The sequence below is a fragment of the Ammospiza nelsoni genome, chromosome 1 (genome assembly GCF_027579445.1).
Source record: "Ammospiza nelsoni isolate bAmmNel1 chromosome 1, bAmmNel1.pri, whole genome shotgun sequence".
In the NCBI taxonomy this organism is placed as follows: Eukaryota; Metazoa; Chordata; class Aves; order Passeriformes; family Passerellidae; genus Ammospiza; species Ammospiza nelsoni.
In genome coordinates, this window is record NC_080633.1 from 71,807,393 (window position 1) to 71,830,715 (window position 23,323).

General features: G+C 36.6%; 1 protein-coding gene across 4 annotated transcripts in view; it reads right to left on the bottom strand.

Annotated features, from left to right (window-relative positions):
• Positions 1-23,323, bottom strand: part of RELCH (RAB11 binding and LisH domain, coiled-coil and HEAT repeat containing) — a 76,680-nt gene that overhangs the window by 49,507 nt on the left and 3,850 nt on the right. For all 4 annotated transcript variants that reach the window (XM_059475939.1, XM_059475898.1, XM_059475914.1 and 1 more), the window contains exons 2-6: positions 10,358-10,447; positions 2,566-2,637; positions 2,401-2,456; positions 2,172-2,285; positions 12-215 (exon numbers count right to left, since the gene is read on the bottom strand). In XM_059475939.1, the coding sequence (XP_059331922.1) occupies positions 12-215; positions 2,172-2,285; positions 2,401-2,456; positions 2,566-2,637; positions 10,358-10,447 (536 nt within the window). The remainder of the gene's footprint in view (positions 1-11; positions 216-2,171; positions 2,286-2,400; positions 2,457-2,565; positions 2,638-10,357; positions 10,448-23,323) is intronic.

Below are 23,323 nucleotides of genomic sequence, written 5' to 3' on the forward strand. Positions count from 1 at the left end.
TGCAGTCTTACTTCTATTGACTGTGGTGCTGTTTCAAACACAGGGACGGTCCCAAGTATAGGAGTGTCAGCCTCTAACTCGTCATCCTCTACACCAACCGATGCATCCACCACATCTCTTGCAGCAACATGATGGTTTCCAAAGTCACGGTACAGTTGTAACAGGTCAGGAGGTTTTGGAATATTCAATCCTACATCATCCCAAAGTTCAAAATCCTTCAAAAGAATAAAAGAAACTAAAGTATATAATATACTTTCTTTTCTTTTCTCTTCCTCATTTGACCACAGGTGATGCAATAGCAAAATAATCACATCAAGACTGCATTGCAGTAAATCAGATAGAAGAATAACTCAGCAAGAAACAATAGTAGAGGAAGGATTCAATTTGTGAACCAAAGCAGTTTGACCACAAAGGCAGCTCTAGGCAACATACTAGAGAGAGTACCTTTCCAACCACATAGGTTAGTTTCTCTTTTGCTAAGACATGAACACTTTTTATAATCAGAAATAATGTAGCTCAAATTCTAGCAGAAACCAATGCAGCTGATACAAGGTAGAAATATTGGTTTTGTTCCCATTTCACTGACAAGTGCAGGTCTAATTTCCCTAGGGAAGACAGGCACAGTATCACAGAATCATTTAGTCTGGACAACACCTCTGAGATCAAGTCCAACCTTTGACTGATCATCACCATGTGAACAAGACCAGAGCACTAAGTGCCACATGCAGTCATTTCTTGAACACTTCCAGGGACAGTGACTCCATCACCTCCCTGGGCACTCCATTCCAACATTTAACATCCCCATGAAGAATTTCCTCCTGATGTCTAATATAGCTTAAACAGCTCTGTAGAAGTCTGATAGTGAGGTGCAAACAACAAAAGGGCCTCCTGTCTCAAACAGGTTCTTCTTTTTCTCATTTACATCTTATCATCCTATTAACACAAGAATATTTCATGTCTGTATATACAAGTAAGTTTGTGCACTGTTGCACAGCAGTTGTGATGGTCTCTTTAACGACTTTAAATTTAAAGTATTGGTTTAAACTTTTTTCCTATTGTTCCCAGTCTTCACTATTATTTTTTCCATAGTCTGGTCACATACATTTCTTTGAAGAAATATTATTTTCTCAAATAATTATATGAATAACATAGAAAAACATGTGTCTACTAGACAGTAATTTCAGTATGTTTATATTTACTTTTAGGAATTAAGAATTTTGCTTTTTGCTGATTGTCTCACAAAACAAAAACTTCTCAGTCGAGAGCACAAATAGAATAGACTGTTAATCTTTTCTTTTTTGGGGTCTGTATTCTCACAAGTATTTGGATGTTAAGTGCAAATATTCAGTGGAGGTGGAAGATTCAGAAATTCTATTTAACAACCTATTTGTTCCACAGATTAGGATATGAAACGTAGGAAAAGTTTAGGAGGACCAGTTTGACATAAAACTGGATGAAATTCCATATTTAATTCTTCTGGTAATATCCCCATTTTGTGATGAATACATATTGGGTGTTGATATTACAGGGTGCTTTGTCTACCCAGAAACAGAATGTAATTAGAACCTTCCAAACATTCTTGCCATCAAATGTAAGCCAACAGAGATATAAAACTGATCATCTTAAGAAAAATGCATCAAAGCATAGCTATGTTGGGAAAGAGCCAGGATAACATCTTATTACCAAGAGCTTATTCAATACTGTACTCAATGCCACAGGTGATTAAGTATTCTCTCACACACACACATATCCCCAGAAGACAACCAATGAGTAAATTGTATATCCCTGTACAAGTCAACTGAATAGGATCTAAGGAAAAGATTACATTTGAGATCCAGATCCTTGACTTCAAGTGAATGTGTGTCACACCAGAATACAAGGAAAACATCTAACTCACAGTATTTCACTTCCTCTTTTGCTTCCTTTAAAAGAATGCAAGCACTCTGTCTACTTCCTACAAATTTTGGGAAACTACTGCTCAAACAGCTGTGTTTTCAAACCATGGTTTATATATGAAAATGCTAACTAACATATTTAACTTTTAGAGTACTCATATATATGAAGCAAACTGCATGCACAGGAGAAACCACTTAAGTTCACTTGAGTTTATGACAAGATCACAATATGGAAAGCAGGTGTGCAAAAAACCTCAAACCCACAAGGAAATTTACCTGATCATGATTTTCATCTGAAAATGTTATTGATGTAAGCTTGTAACTATTCTTCAATAAAAATTCATTAACTAGGAAGTTTAGAGCTCTTTTCTCAAGAGGTCTGATTGGCTCCTGGAAAAAAAAAAGAAAACACACTAGATCTTTGGTTTATCTTCCTCCCAACTATGGAAGCTTGTTATATTCATACTAAAATCCATGCAAAGTTCATTTATCACCAGCCACCTACCTGAATTTCAGGACTTGATTTATAATTTTTTCGTTCCTGCAAAGGAACTTCATTTTCTGGGGAGGAAAAAAGAAGTAACTAAATTTTACTCTCTCACAGAGGACGAGCTCAGCTACTTCTACATTGTTTAAAGTAGAGACTTAAGAAAAGGTTTATGTACACCACCTGCAGCCTGAGTCAGGTTGGCTCGAAGGGCCTGTATGGTCTCCTTGGCTTTCCGTAGTTCAAACTCCAGGACTGGACAGGGATTTGGATTAAACACACACAGGCATCCAACCAAGGCAAGGGAAACAAAAATAAAATATGAAAAGCAAGGATGGGTGTGAAAAAAAAGATACTGTTTGTATTAAACACAAAGCATGCAATCTTTATGGAACTTATGAACACATGCAGCAGAGTTGGTCTGAAAGCAAACTGGTGAACATTTTCCATAGTTTCACTGGCTTTAGCTTAGCTAAATCAAAGTTTCAAGCTGTCTGACAAGGACTCGCTGTAAGGTTTTGGGAAAATATTTGGGAACTGATGCTGTCAAATGTTTTGGTTTTTTGGGGGGGGCAAGAGGAGTATGTGGGCAATAAGAGCACAGATCTAAACGAAACAAGTATGTTGTGGCAGCAGAGGAAGCTGTCTCCATGTAGCAAAGCTTAAACCATGAAGTGAATCTACAGTCCCATTGATACCACAGACTTGATTTGGAAAATAAAACCATACACCAAAATTTTAGTAGTTTAAATGGGAGATCTTGAAATATACTTTATCTTACTAAAAAAAAAAAAAGTCATTTTACATTTCTATTTAAAAATTCAGTTCACTGAATTCAAATGAAGAGAGATGTACAACACCAAAAACACACAACAAATGCAGCTCTTCTGCAGTACTTATAAAAAAAGCTTGAAAGGAAAAAAGTCTTTGCACCATTATTCTTGAAAGTTTATATCGATTTTCAAAGACCTAGAGTCAGCTTTAAATTCAAAAATACTTAATTCCCGTTCTCCACTCTCTTTTAATTCACTTTTCCACTTCCCTAGTCACTCTTATTTGTTTCTCATGTTCCAATGTTTTCTCCAAAAAGGGCCAGTGGTGATTTGTGTGCACTGGGATTTCATGATTTGACGCTGAGGTCATACATATATAGTGACCTCAAATTTTAACCCCCTGGAGCTTTGCAAAACATATAGCAAATATTCTTTTAATAGTCATTTACATGTGGAATATCTAAGCAAACCTATTTAAGAGATGATCAGATAAATACATGCATTCCACTAATTCTCAGATTAATCTAATCACACTGAAATATACATTTACCAGAAGGAAGGACTCTTAACTAGTAGAGATGAGCACAGAACACCTACCACGCTGAAGTGTTAGATGACCTATTTAGAATAATTTAATATCTACTTTATTCCCAAAAAACCGAAAAATTTTGTAGTGACTTTTAACAAGAAAGTTTCAATGAGGTCTTTAATCACTGCCTGGAAACAATTAAACATGACATTTTGAAATATTTACACAGAACAAAATGCACAGCAGAAACACTGCATTGGCTCTTGCTGGTAAAAAATGTTACTGAAGGCTGCAAATAAAACCAGTTCCTCTTTTGAGCATCTGTGACTAAGACTCTTGGTAATTGGCACTCATGGAAAAAAGATTCACTCAGTTTGCAGTTCTGCATAAAAACTGAAGGAGTTACTACAATGCACCACATTTGCTACATGAAAGTAACTTGTTTGATGCACAGAATTTTACTGCAGCAATACAAAAGCGCAACTGAGGATACAATGGATAAAATATGTAAAATCTCTCTAGTATTCAGCAATGCTGATCTGCAAATACTTCTGTGCAACAAAGTTAGAAAACGCTCTCATGATAAAGTAAGTACCTAATTTTAGCACTTCCTTACATTTGAGATACTTATTCACAGTTGTAAGATACTAATTTGTTACTTTTTGAAAATTTTAAAGAACTCAAATTAAGAATTTTTTTTATGGAAGTAACTATGTGTTATCATTTTAATCTTATAAAATATTTTCGAAGACCAGAACAGTTGCAGATCAGGAGTGCCCTGAACTAGAATGATATAAATAATAAAAAAAGTTTTAAAACAATGCAAACTATAAAAACTCAGGAATCCAATTAAGGAAAATAGGAATAAGACATGTCTGAAGGCATAGAAAGCCAAAAAACTCATGTCAGACAAACCCATGTCAGACGGCAAGAATTGAATTTTAGTGAACTGTGACGATGCTGACAATTCTTAGAAATCTTTAGGACTTTATCCATTCAACCTTAAAAGTAGATTACTCTGCTGCATGTTTCTGTTACATAGTAGAAGATTCTAGACATAGTATATTTGAGAAGCTGTCCCTTGGTAGCATGTCAAAACAGCCACATAATCCCACCACAACACAGCATTGTTACAGTTGTACCTCATCTAATCTTACTAATGGCACCATGATAATTGCCATCATACAAACCTTGATGCTTTCAACTCAGTCACAAATGTAGCTTTTATTTGAAGAAGTTTATAGGTGCTTATACAATTATACATGAAAACAGTTATAACATTAACCTCACTCAAATGTTAAACTGTAATTAAAAGTTCTTTAAGTTATACTGAAATGTGACCTTCTGCCAAAACATGTAATGATTTTTAATTCAACATATCTACCAATGAAATCAACATTAGTAATTGCCATTTGTTGATTCTATAGCATTCTCTTACATAAAAAGGCAACCTTTTAACCCCTTTATTTGTAACCATTATGAACTATTGACTTTTAATACAAATGACCTGATGCCTCTCCCCCCTCTCCTGTTACAAAGCTGAAGCTACACCTTCAGAAGCACTGACCAAGCCAAGCTGAAGTTCACCTTGACTAGGCTGATAACACATACAACTCCCAGCACTTGGTGTAGGGGCTGACACTCCTTAACAATAATGCACAAAAGTTTTGCTGCAGACAGCCTAAGAAAGGAAAGAATCAGATATTCCTCTGCACCAGGAAAGCAAAGAATAGAAATTTAGAGCCTTGAGGTTGGGTAATCTTCCTACAAGGAAAGGGCATTTCTGAACAAGTTACTTTGCCTTAGGGGAGAAAACTATGCAAATTTCAGTGGCTCTTTTAACAAAAAGTGATGGCTTTTAAATGGCTTTCTTGTTATTAAAAGTTTCTAATCACTACAGCTACTATCCTGAAAAAAATTACAAAGCCTGACTTACAATGGTTGAATCTTTCAAGCAAGCAATGATGTAACTGGACCAAGGTTTTCAGATCAGCAATTTCTAAATGTTTCAGTTTTCATGAAGCTAACTTAAAAGAGAACTGCATTTCAGGAATGAGTAGCTTGTCTGCTGAGCTTTGAAATTTCAAAATTAAGATTTCTCAAGGGTCTTATTCTATCGACTCATATTTGTTAATGACTTCATAAGTTATTGGATCATAGATACCGACAAAGAACCACCTACAACTGGGATTGGACTAGTTGAGATCTACATGAACAGCAGTCTTGTTGAACCAAGGCCAAAAAGTTGAGGAAATAAACAGTACTTCTAAAATCATCCATCATTTGTGTTGTGTAAGCAGTAGTATTTCCAATTACACTAGAATTTTATCATCTACATTTAGAATACCTTGCCAGATTTTTGCATATTTCACTGTGAAGTACCCAGTACTTCAGATAATGGTAGAAGGGTAGTTTTGTGTTGTGAAGCCACTATATGGCATTTGGACATTTCTTTTAAAAATAGTTTTCCTCTCAAGTATCATGGGCCCCTTTGCTTACCCAGCTTTCCGCACTTTCATATTCTTACAAGCTCTTCTGTTGATGATGGAAGAAAAAAGGCAGCCTTGAAATGTGAAACACTTCAGCACAAAACACAAATAGCCCCAAATCAGAAAGCTGTACTTCAGCACAAGATATGACCACCACAGTACAAAAATAAAGACCAGCAGAAGATTCATGAGCAAGTAACAGAGAACTTGTCACTCTAATAGTGGGAGGCCAACACTTGACTCAGGAGCCTCATTAATGTTTTGAAGCTAATGAGACAGGACCACCTACAGAGAAGACCTGAACTACAGCAGACTTGTCTTCAGCTTCAGCCCCTGGAGACCTTCTGTAAGAACAACCTTCAACCTGGAAGGAGATTTAGGAGGCTTACAACTCCTTGACAGGCTTAAGACAGGCAATGGGAAGACAAAACCTGATCTGTTTTTGGGATGAACAAAGTACACACACAATGTTAACAAGTGATTGTTGTACTACAGATGCCTTTTGTGCTCTGTTTTTAAGTTTTGTTTGATTTTTTAAAAGATTTTCCTCTGATTTTGGTGTGCACAATTTAATAGTGCCTACTAAAAAACCACAAAAAAGGCTCTGTAAAAAGCAGAAACTGTGAACCTGAGTCTAGATAAATTAAATTCTCAAAAATAAATGGTTTTTGAACTGGTTCCCTCCTTTCAAATCTTATTTTTCTAATCAGAGGCCCACAGACTAGCTAGAAATCAATGCAAATACAGGGAAATCTGAGAATACATATGATTGAAATGGAGTTTGATTATAAGAATTAATTTTATCATCTTTGAAAGCACAGCATGTGCTTTTAAAATTATTAAATTCTCAAAAATTATTAGATTCTCATCTTTTGAGTTGATGTCAAAGGCAGGTTAGCAATAATAAACATTTTGAATTATGCAAAGTAGGGGGTTTAGACCATGGGAAATTTAAGATGTGGCAGAAGATTCAATTCCTTAGACTGAATGTGAGGCAGCCTATTTTAAACAAATCCTGTGGTATTCAAGTTAGATATATCCTTATTACACAGGAAGGGAGCAGGTTTTCCACTCTCTAGCTGCTTTCTGGAAATTATGAGTATTTGGAGGAGGTCTACTACCCCTAACAAATCCTTCAGTACTGAGTCTATCCTAGGAGCAATTATTTCAAGCACTTAATACATGACTTTGGATTCAAAATTTACCAGTCTTAGAGAAGAAGTTGTTTCCATCTAGTAAACTGCAAGCTGTAAGGATGCATTTTGGTTTGTTTCATCTCCTAATGGATTACAAATGTATAATCCAAATTGTTACATAACTCTCATTTTCATTAAGATCAGGTAGCTAAAGAAGAAAATTTATGTTTTCTAAATTGCAGTTAGTTTTGTCATACTTTTCCACATCCTGACTGGCTTCTGTGACTTGCATCTTTTCAGTCAAGCAAGTGATAATATTATAGAAGGAACTCGGATCCCTTCCAGTAGATTTCCCAAATGAAAAGCTCTTTTCAGCAACTCTTCAAAACATGCTTGCTTCTAGGCCAAATTTTAATTCTAATTCCAGATGGAATGAAGTGGGCTAATAGCTTTTAAGTACTGAAATCAATTTCAAACAAGAATTGATACAATTATTTCCAGGAATTTTTGAACTGTTAAAACAAACAAAAAAAAAAAAGGCAGCTAAGTCTACACTATGCATAATGGGCAAATGGAATATGGTGGCTTTGGATGATGATATATGTATACATTTTTTCATTTGGGGCTTTCTAACATTGTCAAGATACAAAAGTATTTGTAAAGTGGGTATGTTATAACCTCAATTTTAAAGTCCTTTTGACTCAGAACCAGTTCAGCAGTTTCATTTAGTGACTTATGTGCATTTATGTCCTATCTTTCATTTGATACGATAGGGAACTGATATGGAAATCATGTGTTCTGTCCAAACAGTAAAAAACAAAGATAGGAGCAAGAGAAAGGCATTTACAAAGAGAAAGGACTCAAACCTCATCTTCAGAACTATCAGAAGAAAAAGATGGCTATTAGCTCATGGCCCCAGGCTTTCACAACAGATTACAATTTTAATCTCCTAAACATGAAAACTATTAACAGAAAAGAAAGAATTCTAGAAGAAATAAATAAGCAAGATGGACTTCCAGTTAGGTTTCAAAGTGCATTTGCAGCTAAGAACAACTTCAAAAGCAGAAGTTATAAGCCAGAGTTTGTTTAAAGAAGGAACTGGATATGCAAAATTTTTGAAACCTCTGTTGACATAATTTCTTAATGTACAAAATAAATACTTATCAGTTTTTGCAATTGCTCAGGAAGATAGCTTTAAACATGACTGAGGCAAAATATTTTAAGCAATTATGACTGAACCAGAAGTTTAAGTACAAAGAAAATATTTTTGAAAACTTCCAGTCTTTAAAAACATCCAGAAATAATATTCAATCTTATTTCGTTCAAGTTCTTATGTTATTTTTTAAGAACTCTGAAAAACATCTCTAAAGGAACACACAACTGTAAATATCCTGACATACAATTTCCTCATCAATTACATATGACAGCAGTCAATCACTATATAGCAATTATCAAAAATATTGATCAATTTTACTATTTACCTAAACTTAACACTTTATTTTAGGCTATATTAATTTCATACTGGAAGTAACCAATATTTTGTCACTAATGTTTTGTCAGAAGATTTCTGGTTCTATTGGATGTCAATTCTGACTGGTCTATATTTTCTAAAAGCATCTCTAATCCAATTCTAAGGACAGCTCCAAGCAAGAATCAAACCAGCTCTCGCAGTAACACTATTGCCAAGAAATACTGACTAGAACTAGGAAAAATCTCTTACAAAACCAAAAATAAATAAAATACTGGCATTTTTGCTTGTTTCTTCCTTGCATTCCAGGACACAATTCGCAAGGCTTGGGCTCCTTAAACACCGTTTTTTTGGGAAGATTAGCTTTCCATTTACAACCATTGCCTCCTTAAAAAGAACTATGTATATTGAAAAAGAGAGTAGCTAAATAGTAATAAGAACCCATAAGTTTCCATACAAATTGAAGAACACTAAGTTCCTATAGTACTAGACCAGAACACCAAAACACCTGGATTTGCTTTGAGTTTGTGAATTTAATCCAGTCCTTTAACTCAGCAACACTGGCTGGGTAAGAAAAATGAGATTTTCCCACCATTTCAGTCTGACTCAGAGATGAAATTTCAGAATGAAAATCCTTTACAGAACTATGTTTTGTCAGCCTTTTCGTTGCTTGGTGTTTCAGAGTAGAGACAATAGGGTGGAAGAGAGACATGGCAGCTTGCATCACCTCAGGTTTCATAAAGCTTAACCATGTGAGCAGAAGTCACAGCGTGGACAATTTCCATGAGCTCAGGATATTGAATACTACTAACTGACAGCAAGTAAAGAGAGCTCTGTAGCCATTTCTAGAGAGCTTTTATGGATTTCTCTGTGGAAGCTGAGAATAACTTACTATATGAATTTGGAAAAAAAACCTGGACAGAGAAACATGGCTCACATGCAAAAGTGGTTAGTAAAATAATTTCTAACATAAGAGATGTTGATGATGTAATAGATCCTGAAATTAAAGTGCCAAAGACTCAGAACAAAAGGCAAAAACCCCAACCTTATACAATCAAGGAATCAAACAGGAGAGAAAAGCACTACAATGAAGATTCATAGTGAAGAAGATTTATGGAACTGAGTAAATCCCAAATTTGCTCTGGGTTTGGAGGTGCTTATTTGATCTCAATGAAGGCTATGTCTAAGAGATGACTTGCAATAGATCTTTATGTCAGAAAGCTCTAACCCATCTAGTAGCAACAGACCACTATGTAGAGTAATTTAGTGAATGTTTCAGCTCAACAGTAGTAGTCAGCAGGCAATACCAGGATACAGTTCTATTGCCAAAGGCTGGGCACAATTTTCAAGTATACTGTGTGTTTCTGCACTGGTGACATCTGGAATCATACACAAGCACACCTGCCTCAATAGTTACAGAAATTACAGCAGAAGTGTCCAACATCAAGCAACTAGTTAAACCACCTCAGTGAAATCTTGTCACCTTCAGAAATGTTAATTTAAATATACTTAAGCTAGAAACAACAAGTTAAACAGAAAAATCAACATTCTGTGATTCCTAAAACATATAGAACACTTACCTGCTACTCTTTCATCTGTTTCTCTATTGCCATCATCAGAGTATCTTGCAAAATCTAAAGAATCAAGAGTACTGATGCTTCCAGCACGATCTTAAGGGGTAGGAGAAAAAAAAATAGAAGATATCAGAAGGAATCCTAAAGAGCTGCCTTTTATAGAGAAAGTCAAAACAGCATCTCATTTCAGAAACTATAAATTGGAGGCTACATGTTCTCAAGTTGTATTGCATTTTCTGAAGGTCTGTAAGTAGAGAGTACATCAGTAAACTTGAACCAAAAATGCAGCACTACAGCAAGTTCACTGAACAGACTGTAAGATATTTTTGCTCTCCCTAAAAGATGGCATTTCTAGCCTGTTCACAGCAGATGAGGAGCAGTGCATTGTAGCACTTCCCCTTCTGCACAAGGGCCAAGGACTTTGGCTTGGACACCCAGCTGAGAACATAAAAGAAACCAAACTGTTGTGTGACAAGTTTCAAGCCAGTCCCTTTTAACATAAACTTGTGGCTGCCTCAAACACTCTACTTCCTTTTCCCATGTCTAGTATTTTAAGGCATGTCACTGTGACCAAATACTTTTTTACATATCTTGTGATCTAGTTCTTAACTTCAGTACATACCCACTTAATTAACATTTTTTAAGGAACGCAGTATCTAACAAAAGCAAAGGAAGAGCAGTTCACGCTACTGCAGGTATAATATTTGCACTCTATAATTAAATTCTAAATTTAAAAAAGAAAAAAAAAATCAAGAAATTCAGTAACCAGCATAAGGTTTGGATCTGATCTTGACATTTTTCATTTCACAGGAATGGCAAAGAAAAAACCATCAACCAAAACACAATTTTGATAAGTCTGTTGAAGCACATATTCACCTTTTTATTATAAAAATGCACAAATTACTTGGTAACAGAACTTAAAATAAATTGAACAGTTTCTTAGCACAATTAAACATGCAGACAGTACCTTAGTATCTTTCCTCTCCTTTTGAAATTAATTTCTATGTAGCACTTCAAGAATAATTTTAATTACATTAGAACTGTTGTCACATTAACAAAGAACAAACTCCACAGAGCTGTCAAAAAACCTCTTATCTGTCAGTGGAAATAGAAGCAATTTCATCACTTGTCCATCAAACTCTGTCATGACTAACATCATTAAGTATTTAACTGCTCCTCCCATTCTGCATTATGTAAAAAAAGAAAAACAAAGCCAAAAAAAATCTATTAATGAATTTCTTCATATATTTATGCTTCATTTTACTGTAAGGTCTTGTGACATCCTCTCCACATACAGGCCAGCATTGTACTCAAATAAGAACACCTGAATTAAGACTGAATAAAGCATTTACACTTAAAAGACACAGAGGTTCTAAAGTACCCCCCTCTGAGTTCCACACCATCAAGACTTGCCTGAAAACCTTAACCTGTCTGTTCCATGGACATTAAGTGTATCACAGTATACAGTTTGTATCTACCAAAGGTTTTTTTCCAGTTGCAATGTTTTCTTATCCAAACAATGAAACAAGCTGTTGCTCCTCAGTGAGTCTCTACTCAGTCACTGGTTTTAAACCTCATTGCTCCCTCATTGCTCCCCAGTCATCCTCTGCAATATTTTCATACATTAGTCTGATTTAGTAATTCTCTGTAGGCTGTTCTATATAGCTTAGCAACACAATACTAACTCTTCTTTTTACAGCATCTTTGGAAAATGGACTGCTGCACATTTGAAGAGATTAAGTTCAAAAGTAAACATGAATTCATGCAGTATGAAAGATTTTAGAAATGACTTTTCAAAACACCCAGCACCTTGATAAGTAGATATTGCTCTAACTTATTTCATTGGGAGCTACAAGATCATTTTTTGAAATCAAATTCAAAACAACATTTAAATGAAGATCTCAATGAAAAGCTGATGTTGAAGAGAAGTAACTAAGTCTCACATAGAGCATTGCTACGGCAAATGCAGAAATAAAACTGATCAATTTTCTAATTGATCTGTGAACAGAAGCAAAGTAACATCAGAGAAACAATGCTCAAATTTCAACTTAAGTCAACCACATCACTATTATTGAAGCATCCAAAGCCATAAGCAACACAACTTTTTCTTTATATGACTACTGATGCACTTCAGAGGCCAAGGCTCTCCCCTGAGAAGTGATAAACCCAGGCAGAAAACACAAACTTATTTGCCAAAGCCAAAACCTTCTTGGAAAAAAACCAAACCACCAAAACCCAGATGCCTATAAAAAAAGCAGGGGGTAACCACAATCTTTGTCAGGATTTAGACAACTGTTAGAAGCTGTTTAAGGTCATACCAGCAGCTGTGAATCCAACAACTCTCAAAATCAATCAGTTCTACAACCTTAAGGGTCCTACAGGAACAAGCAACACCAAGGGGGTTTACGATTTCAACACCCAGAAACTGCCTTAAGCACCACCCCTGCATGCACAGCACCAATTTACTGGGTGGAAATTTGTACATTCACTATTTTGACTTTGCTTTATCATCACCATGTTCATAATAAAAGCAAACATTGGACTCCATTTAGGTAGAGGCTGACACTGGGAAGATGCACAAACAGCCACATTCAGATTGGTGAAACCAAGGAGGATCTGCTAAGGAACCCCAGCCCTCATGGGTTTTCTGCTACCATTATTTCACTCTGACAGTAATGCTGATGCTCCTGCCATTACAGAAGTGCACACCCATTAGCACAGCCCTAACTCAAGATGTGCCATTACCAGCACAGTCAGGGCACACAGGCACTGCTGAACAGTGAAGAACAGCAGGCCTGTGCCACGATGGCCTCACCCGCCTAAAATGTCACCATGGGGAAACTGTGTCGGTGACCTTGCTACTTACAACTGTCTCTGTAAGCAGGCATCAGAAGAGGTTTAACTCCTAAAACTAATGCCATTGACCAGAAAATCATGGAATAACATCTTATAACCTCATATTTTACACTTCTATAAAGGATGTAGCTGCTATGCAAGGATTGAGAGGGTGTAAAATGTTGGGATCTCTAGCTGCTCAGAGTCACCCCAAGAAAATCTGGAAAGTTTCTTTTCCCAGCCTGGTGCTTGAAGAAGGAGTCAGGGCTCTTCATTTCTTAGTCTCAAGGTTGTTTATTGTATCTTATCTATAAAATTCTGTCTCCTGTCTTGCCAAGGTCTGCTCAGCATGACAGTCAGAGGCATTCTGCCTGCCCCTGGGGCGGTGTTATGTCTTTATACTAAAAACTATGTGTACAATGTCTACAATTACTTTCCAATACCTACCACCTATGTTAGACAGTGAGCCTCTACTCTAAACCAATCTGTAAGCGCCAACATCACAGAAGAAAATGGAGGCCAAGAAGAAGAAAGAAAGACTGGACACATCCAGATCCCTCCATCTTGCCTCCTGAATCCCCACTCTAGAAACCCCAAAATCTACTTTTTCAACCCGTGATAACTTCACTACTATTCTACCTAAACTGTTATGGCTTGCTGGTCTTCATATAAAGTTGGTACTTTGCTCCACGGGTCATAATCAAACCCACAGGTGTTTTGGGGTCCATGCCAGGGCTTCTGAGGCCCCTGGCGGGGTCTTGGCCGTCCTGGACACCCAGAGGGATGTCCTGGGTTCCCACAGTAAAAAACACCTCCCTGCTGGCAGCACAACAGCCTCATTTCTTGGGAAGATGGGCAGGGCTGTTTGAAGGAAAGGAATCAAAGGGAAAGCTGTGCTCAGTCACACAGCTCACCTGAGGAATGTGAAATAGCATTTGTCTGAAGTACAAACAGCTGTACTCCAGGACATTGAGTGGAAGCATTTCAACTACAGCATTCAGAAAAGAGAACTAGTTTCTGAACTGAAAGTGAAGAAGAAAAAAAAATTTAGAAAAAAATATATACACATTTTTTAAAATAAAAATAAAAATTTGAGTCTCAAGTGATTTGGCAAAGAATATCAAAGCAACTTCTTGTGGAAAAACCACTGAAAAGGAAAAGTACACTTTGGCTGAAATCTGCTTCTTTCCCAGAAAGAAGCCCAATCTGCCACAGCAGCGGGAACTCATTTTGTTGTCTTGGTACGTTCATTCTTATCAAGTCTCCTGTGCATGGATTTTAGCTTCTTTCTCTGAATTAAAACACTTTATAATCAGCATTTCCCTTTTGCTAAAAGCTTTCCTAGTGAATACTGGCAAAATAATTGCTGTCAACTTCAGGTTCAGAAATGGTAAAAGCAAAGTAACAAGAACAATTTTGACAAGCAGGTATAAACAACTGCAGAACATGGATCACCTCAATATGGAACAAGAAAGTGCACAGAGCAGCAGTGAAATAGGCTTAGGGTTTTCATAATTCATACCAGAGAAATGCCAGGAGACATATCAGGATAATAAAGGAGAGCCTGTGCACAGTTCTTGTCTCTTACCTTTACCACTGGAAAAGGATGAGCAAAATCAGAATGCCAACATTCATATACACAAAGATAAGAAGATTTTTAATCCCTTAAAAAAATGCAATGCATTTAATTTCATTTGTGAAGTGAAAAATTGGGTTCATCCCATTTTGTTTATTAACTTATACACACTTTTAAAATATTGCTTCATTCCAGAGGAAAAGATTTTAAAATTCTTTTCTTATTTCCAGAACTGGCACCAAATGACATGCAGACTTCTGCTGACAGCTTCTGTTCCCATGGCATATATTCAGCTCTCCCTGAACGCTGAGCATAACTACCAAAGTAGGAAAATGTAAGGCAATCTCCAAGTGATACATCCCCCTCCACTGACATACATAATATGGAAAAGGTTATGTTTCATTCACTCTGATGATAAAAGGAGATTATTTTTACCAGTTTACCTAAAGAGCACCAAGAATGATCATATTAGCCATATTTTCATGTTAGCCATATTGTCACAGCACATGCATTAAGTAAAAATTAATGCATGTTGCAGTCTTCTACAAAATCTCGTTAAATAATCTTTACATGTTCATGACACTGTAAATCAGCTAAAAGCATAGACAAATTAAGTGGCATTACTTATTGATAGGAAGCATAAGAAAAAATATTTTTAAAATTAATATTTTAGAAGCTATTTGAATTTACTTTGCAAACATCCAAATTGATTTTAAAAATTACTAGCTGATAAAGCAGGCCAGTTGTCACATTTCCTCTAAGATCACTGGAAATCATATCATCATTTACTAATAATTAATCAAATGGAACATATGAAGACCCAGAAAGCCACAATTTTTCCTTGCAATTCAAAGAGAGGAAGCGATACTATGTTTGTACATGACAGATTCACTTAGCTAACTAAGTGTTCACTTGTACTGAAAAATATATGTAATCCTGAAACCAGACTATTGCCATATTTTAAACTGCTGAGTCAAATAGCTGGCTAACCACATTTTACAGTGATTGGAGAAATAACTGGCTGCTGGAAATAGGATTTTGGTAAGCATACAAATGGAACTAAAAGTGAATCCTTCCCAGGCAAGATCAGAGCAGCTTCCCACTGGATATTGCACATACTAGGACAACACATTTCCCGGTTTAAGCCAGGTTTTCTATGAATTGTAGGGGTCTATGGAGGATGAAACAGCTGTAGGCAGATAGCTCACACATTTCACAGAGAGATAGAACCTTTACTATCTCAAAAAAACTTGAAAAGGTCTGGATAGTAACTTATACCTATAATGCTATCAGGGCCATCAGGTGACTCCAACCTCCACCCTCACACATCACTATTTGGAGAAGCAAAACCAAAAATGACTTTACATTGATAACAACCCCAAAACCAAGCAAAAGAACACTCTGAATACGTTCTATCCAATTGGTTAATACAACTGTATTTGTCATTTACTGCAGCATTATCAAACAGGAACATACCAAAGGCTTGGGAAAACTGTTAAGACATTGTTCATGCTATTGGATACTATGAAGATTTATATCACTAACTCTGAATAATCATCCAAGCACAGCTCTGCTCCAGAAGCACAGAATTTTTATTGCATGTAGTCTTCTTCTCTTTTTCTTTTACTTTAGATAAAGTTAAAGTGTTTTAACATTAGTGTTTGAATTATTGTACAAGCAACTCAATCCACCAGTAGTAATTTTATTTAATAATAATGCACTCTCTTCACAAATTAAATTTTCACTACATTGGATTTCACTAGGGACAAACATTTAACAAGGCCTGCCAGTTCAGTGTCAGGTACAACCCTACTTAGAAGCCATCTCAGGTTAATGCCTTCTAGCTTATCCTGAATAAAACCAGACGTTGAAAGTTACATAAGTGAATGACTGAGGCCATCAAAAATCATTCCTTAGCATCACCATCCTGACAGCTACTTCTAGGCAAGAAAAAACCCAATACAACTCCAGAATACAACTCTCTGCAACAACAGAAATAAGCTGCATTTCATTCTTGAACTGGGCACTGAAAATCTGTTTTGCAGAACAAAATTATTAAAATAGAGAATTGCTAAGGTTTGAATTTTACTATGAATCAAAACCCCAAACAAAACAGGATAATTCAACCAACAAATGCTACACTTAACACACAGCAGCAAATTAGATTCCAAAAATTATAAACTATCATACAAAGAAAGTTGTTAGGGATTATAAATGTCAGAAAAGCAATTACAGCTGCATGTGGGGAAAAAACCCATGTTACTCTGAGATACTCTTTCAGATCTCCGAAAAGTGAGAAGCTATAAAAGCCCCTACTGCAATGTTTTTCAACCAACAAGCCATGGATTGTTACTAAGACAAGCTTTGAAATAACCATATAGTTCCATTTAACTTTAGAAAACACACAAGTTTTTCCTGATGAGCTGTGCTATTCCTATGAGTGAAGCTGCCCCTCCTCCCAATATACACATAAACCCCTCCTTGCATGGAGGAACCTCTCTGTCTAAAAGCAAACTATGTCATGAAGAGATCAAAGCCAAAACTTAAAGGTGTCTTCAAATCACAGGTCAGAAAAAAGTTTCATAGACATTGGCAAAGGACAACAATACTAATATTTTATAGGGTATAGATTATCTTTACTTTCAGGGCACCCAGCCTAATTTTTAAATGCAAAGATACAGACAAACTAGCAAGTATTCTGACAACAGATCCCAACTGAGAAGCTTCTATGAAAATTACTCAGGTCTGACACTTTTTCCTTTTCTTCTGTGCTACAGATACAATAAAACAATTATTGAAATTGAGACCTAAGGGAATGCAGATGTATAAATACACATTTGAGGTCTATTTCTGCTGGCAGTAAAGAAGTCTGCAAGTGAGGTATTTTATCTACCTTAAACATTCCAGACCTAGAGTAAACTAGCCAGTAGGGTCATGCTGCAGATGGCCTGCTCTGTTCTAGAGCTACTGGTCTGAAAAAGTATGTCCTTGAATAACTTGTATTTTCAGCTACTCTGCACAATATCACAGGCACAAAATAACAGAAGTCAAGGAAACAGGGAATGGAGGCTAATTGGGAAAAAGAAATTACTTCTTTTACTTCTTTGTACATGCTTAAGCCCCATATTAGTACTGAACCACACACGTGTATGTGAATAAACCAAATTGTGAGAGAGAGTGATCACATGTGATAGAAGATGGGATAATGTGAAAACCCCAAGTTTTAACAAAGTCCTTCCTACATTAAATCAAACAATCAGGCATCACTAATTCTTTAATAAGAGATCATCAGTTCACAGTTTGTATTTGTGACTACCTTATATAGCAACTGAAATAGCTATGTTGTGCAATACATATGAATAAATTAAACTATTTAATTCCCCATAAATAAAACTGCAAATTTATTTTAACCATACCACATTTCATAAGACATCTCTGGAGCAGTATTACTTTGAAAAGTTTTAAAAGTCTGCTGCATTTAAAATTTGTTATGTTTCAACTTGTTCCAAGCTTACTGATGCTGGATCTTTCAGCAAAGCAAACCTGATCCATTGCAGCAGACATGTGATCTAGCATACAACCTTTACAGTAGAAACAGACTTACACAACAATTTTTTAAACCAACTTGAACTTGTAGAGTAAATTTTACCAGATCAACACATTCCACATTGCTATGGTAACTTGGGGATGGAACAAAAAGCCTTAAATTAATTCATTGCATCAGGCACTAAACCATAAGCACCTGACCTACCAACCTTGCTTTGCAACTCAAGTGCCTCTTTTGCTCTCTCCCAGATGTTCTTAATCAATCAGACCTGCAGAATTTTCCAAATCCCCATGTTCTGAAGACTTCAGACCCTCATCAAATGAAAACTTGGTTAATTAAAGCTACTAGAATAAAATGAACTTCCAAGCTGTCAGAACAATCTACTTATCAAGAACAGACATTCAATACTAGTCCATGACAGGCAATCCAAACCAGATTAAAAACAGATGATTAATACACTTTCCTACTTCATATTTATAGCAAGTTATAAAAATTCACAGGAAGCATATGAGGGTAAGCCCCTAAAGTTGGTTAGAGAAAACTAATATACACTTGCTGGCCAAGAAAAGAAAAAGCCCCAAACAAACCAACAAAATCCCACCAACCAACCACAACAAAAAACCCAACCACCAGATATGTAAAACAATTATTTTGCAGACACATTGCAATAGAAAAGCATCACTCTCACTCCCATGACAGGCACACTGCAGAAGCTCATCAGAAAAATGAAATTACAAGTAGAAAATAGGTAAGATTGTGCACCCTAGCACAGAAACAACACACTCACAGAACTGGGTTATGATACAGATGCACCTGGGCTGATCTCCTGGAGAGCCATACCAAAACCAGGCTGCTTTTGGAGAGAGACTTATTGCATAGACGTTCTCAGGCAGCATCCAAATTAGTTGAGTCTGAACGAATTAAGCCAGCCCTGCACAAAGCATTTGGATGCTGCAGCAGTGAACACTGAGGTCCAGAGGGGTGTTCCCTTAGGAAAAGCATGAAACCCAGCCTGACCCCCTACAGGTGTGCAAGGAGTAGCTCAAGCTGCAGCGCTCTTGAGCAAGCAGACCTTCCCAAAACAGAACAGCCAAGGGCCAGGCATAGCATGGAGGTACTCCTTCCAGCCCATGACCCCAGCTGGCTTTAGCAGAAATCACAAAGCTTCACCAGCATCACATTAACTCCATATGCTTGATGCTGCAGGACTGCATTGTCCAAAATGCATCCAATTAACTTGCACCACAAGGAGTTTTCCATTCGTCGCAGTAACCCAGCTTTCTGTTAAAGGCAAACATAAAGCAAAATTGTCTCAATTTAGTCCTTAAATGGCTGCCCTTGCTGAAGGACTACTTAATGTGTATGGATAATATCTATCTTTATTCTCAGGCACTGTATTGCCTCAGTTTTTTTCATATTTAAATTTCAGTAAGTTCTCATTTGCCCACTTTCTATATTTATCTAAGGACAGTAGTAAATTTTCCAGTTAAAACTTAATTTGTGTCCATATGGTTGCCAGAAAATTAAAAAAAAAAAACAAACCACCCAAAACTTGCAACTGGAGACCAAAGCATTTCTTCTATAAGAAAAGGCTGAGAGAGATGAAGCTGCTCAGCATGGAGAGAAGGCTCAGGAGGAGTCTGATGATGTGTATAAATAATTGAAAGGAGGGCACAAAGAGAACAGAGCAAGGCTCTTCTCAGTGGTGACCTGTGACAGACCACAGACAGTGGGCACAAACTGAAACTCAGGAGGTTCCTTTGGAGCATCAGGAAACACTTGTACTGTAAGGGTGACCAAGCACTGTCAGAGATTACCCCGAGGGGTGAGGGAGTCTGTCCCTGGAGATACTTAAAAGGCCATCTGGTCATGATCCTGGGAAAGCAGCTGTAGGTCACAGTAGTTGTGCTTGAGCAGGAGGTTGGACCAGATGATCACCAGAGGTCCCTCTCCACCTCAGCCATGCTGTGATTGAGATTATTCTTGCCATGGTTTCTCTTATTCCAAAAGTTTTTTTTCAAATGACAAAACAGCTCATAGCTTTCTTTCTCCTCTAACATCAAACAAGATGAAAAAGTACTTGTTATATAAATACAAAATTCTTGTTCTGTGACTTTTTACGTAACAGTATTTCCTTCAATTCAACAACAAAGTAATCAGCTGCATCACTATCATGCAGAGTTATATTGCAGGAAGGGAGGAAGAAAATTGCCTCTACCCTACAGTGCACTGGAAGAAAAGGTTCACTATTTCTTACAAACTTTTTCAACTAGGTCTGTCTTAAAAAAAAATTAATTAGTTTTTTTAAACTATTTGTCCAACACACTCAATATACTTAGTAGCATGTCTCAGGCATTCACATCATAAATAAATACATAAGGCCTACAAACTTTATTGAATTACTCAGTGTTTTAACCTGTGCTAGAGGAGATGTCAGCTCAGTTTCTCAAAACTGCAACTTTACAATACACTAGAAATCCAAATACAAGTAACACCTTGAAGACAAGGAATTGTCAGATAGAACTCAGCAGTATAAGGTTTCAGGACTTCTCATTAAAAAAAAAAAAAAAAAAAAAAAAAAAATATACCTCATGCTATATTTTAAAGAGATCCACAGATACAAGTTACCTAATTCAGATGTTGTAAAAAGATTTTAATTTAGTTGGGAAGTATAAGAAGATCCTGGGAAAGATTTTTTCCCATATTTTCATTAATTCTGTGTTTACAGAACACAGAAGTCCGGTATGTATAATTTTTCAATTAACAGAGACAGACTGTACACAGCTCAGCTTCCAACATAGTAATAACTTGCTTTCAAATACTAGACAAACCTTTTTATCAGGAATGAAACTCATGTAAAATTTTCAGCAAGCTTTCTCTCAGCTGGACAGAGTTTATGAGTCACATCTTCAGTTTAGAAAAAGGCAATTCTCAGAGGGAAAAAAAGCTACAGGAAATTTGGTATAACTTACACAGAATTGAAATTACATATGGGAGAACTTAGGAAAGGTTGCCAATGGTTGGTTCTGAAATGCAAAGCTCTAGCTCAACATTGTAAATTTCCTTCTTTCCACCTACCAAAAGCCAATCTCTTCTTTCCCTAATAGCAAAACCATCAGAAGGATGGTGTGCTGCTTCAGCATAAATCCAGCTTGTTTTGCTGAAGCTTTCAGCCACAGGATGGTTAAACACACACACAACTGAACTAGCTACAGTGCATATATAGAGAGGTTCACTTCTGCTTTCCCCAGCATCAAAAAGTAACAGGAACTCCAGCACAGGAATAGAACAGAAGCCAGGACAAAAGTAATTAAATTCCCTATGTCATAGCTCTGAGGATCCTAAAAGAACCACAACATGCACTAAGTTAGGATATGGGAAAATACAACATAGTCATCACAGTCACTCACTACTCAGTGGATTACTTGATATTGACCTGCCTAATAAGAGAGGCTTCTACTCTCTCCTCCTTTGTCCATAATTGTCATGCTTATCAGGCTACCTTATCTTGTTACTTCTTTGTGTAGTTACATACTTATGGGGACTAACCTGTCTCCTGAACAATCTACCATTACATCACCCAAAGCTTAGACTCATCCATCAAGGACAGCTTCCAGCACACCCAGTTTTAGTCATTTGACACTTCCAACAGTTGCAAAAGCCTTAACATAAGCAGCTTGTAAGTGCATGTTACTGAAAACCTGTCAGAAACACCAGTGTCAGTAAAATGGAGTGGGTTTAAAGAAGTCACAACAGGAAAAGTTCACCTGGCTTCTCTTTCGGTAAAGCCAGCATCAGAGCACTATCAAACCTCTCAGGTTTCCTCCAGGCATTGCTCTTTTCTGCCAGGTTTCAAGTGAACTCTGCTTCCTTTTCTTTCAGCATTACATACAAACATCAACTCGTTCAAATGTTTTCTGTCTTCATTAAAAGTGACAGCAATCAGCCTTTCCCCTCTGTTGATTAGCAGCAGCTTTGCCTATTTATCTGCACCTTTCCATTCCATCCTTTCTCAAGGGAACACGTATTCCAAATCAGGCAGTAAAACCACTCTTACTCACAAGTTGCCAGTCTACTTCCCATTATCTGCAGATCCAGCCAACAGGACTAGGTATTTCTGCTTCCTTTCATATAGTAACAAGCCAAAGACTTCAGCTGACAACACCAAAACACCTAAGAAGTAGTCATTAGAACAAAAATTATTTGCCATCTTCTCAATTTCCTGTTTTATTTAGACTGCTATTTAAACTGAGTATAATGAACTATTTGGAAGTAGCCCTGTTCTGCTATATTTCAACTCAGTTGAAACACCGGTCATGGCAAAGCTCCACACAAAATTACAACGTTTGTGATTCAGGATTGAGAAGAGTTGTTACCAAGACACCCCCTTCTCACAAAGTATACTCTTCCCACTTGGCTTTTTCCAGTAGGATCCATCTGAATTTCAGAGGCTACAAGCAAAAGGAGCAATGAATTAGAATATTCCACACCACCCCCAAAAAAAGCTCCCAAAGAAAAATCAAACACCCCAAATCATAAACAAATCCTGGAGCTTACTATGAAGAAGCAGCAATATTTCATATCTTTGTACTCATGGATTAGTTTCATGTAACTGGAATCAAAACCCCAGAAAGCTATAAAAAATTTTATTATGGCAATAACTAGAAAAAAATTATCTCCTGAAAATCACAACTGCAATCTAAGTGCTCAAACCTCTTATGATTTTCATTAAAGCTATTTCAAATTTTGGGAATGTTGCACTTATGTAGCAATAAAGAAAAAAATAAATAGCAAATTTTAAGACTAACATTAGTCCTACCAGTGTAAGCTGCATTCCTTCAGGAAAGGGCATTAATCAAACACAGCAACCAAAGGGCATCGTATCAATCACATTAAAAAGAAGTTTTCTTCACCCACTATGCACAAGCTTGAATTACAGTCATGGGTATAATAAACACATTTGTGGTCCAGGAACACAGATGAGACATTTGAGCCACAGTTTTATTTCTAAATT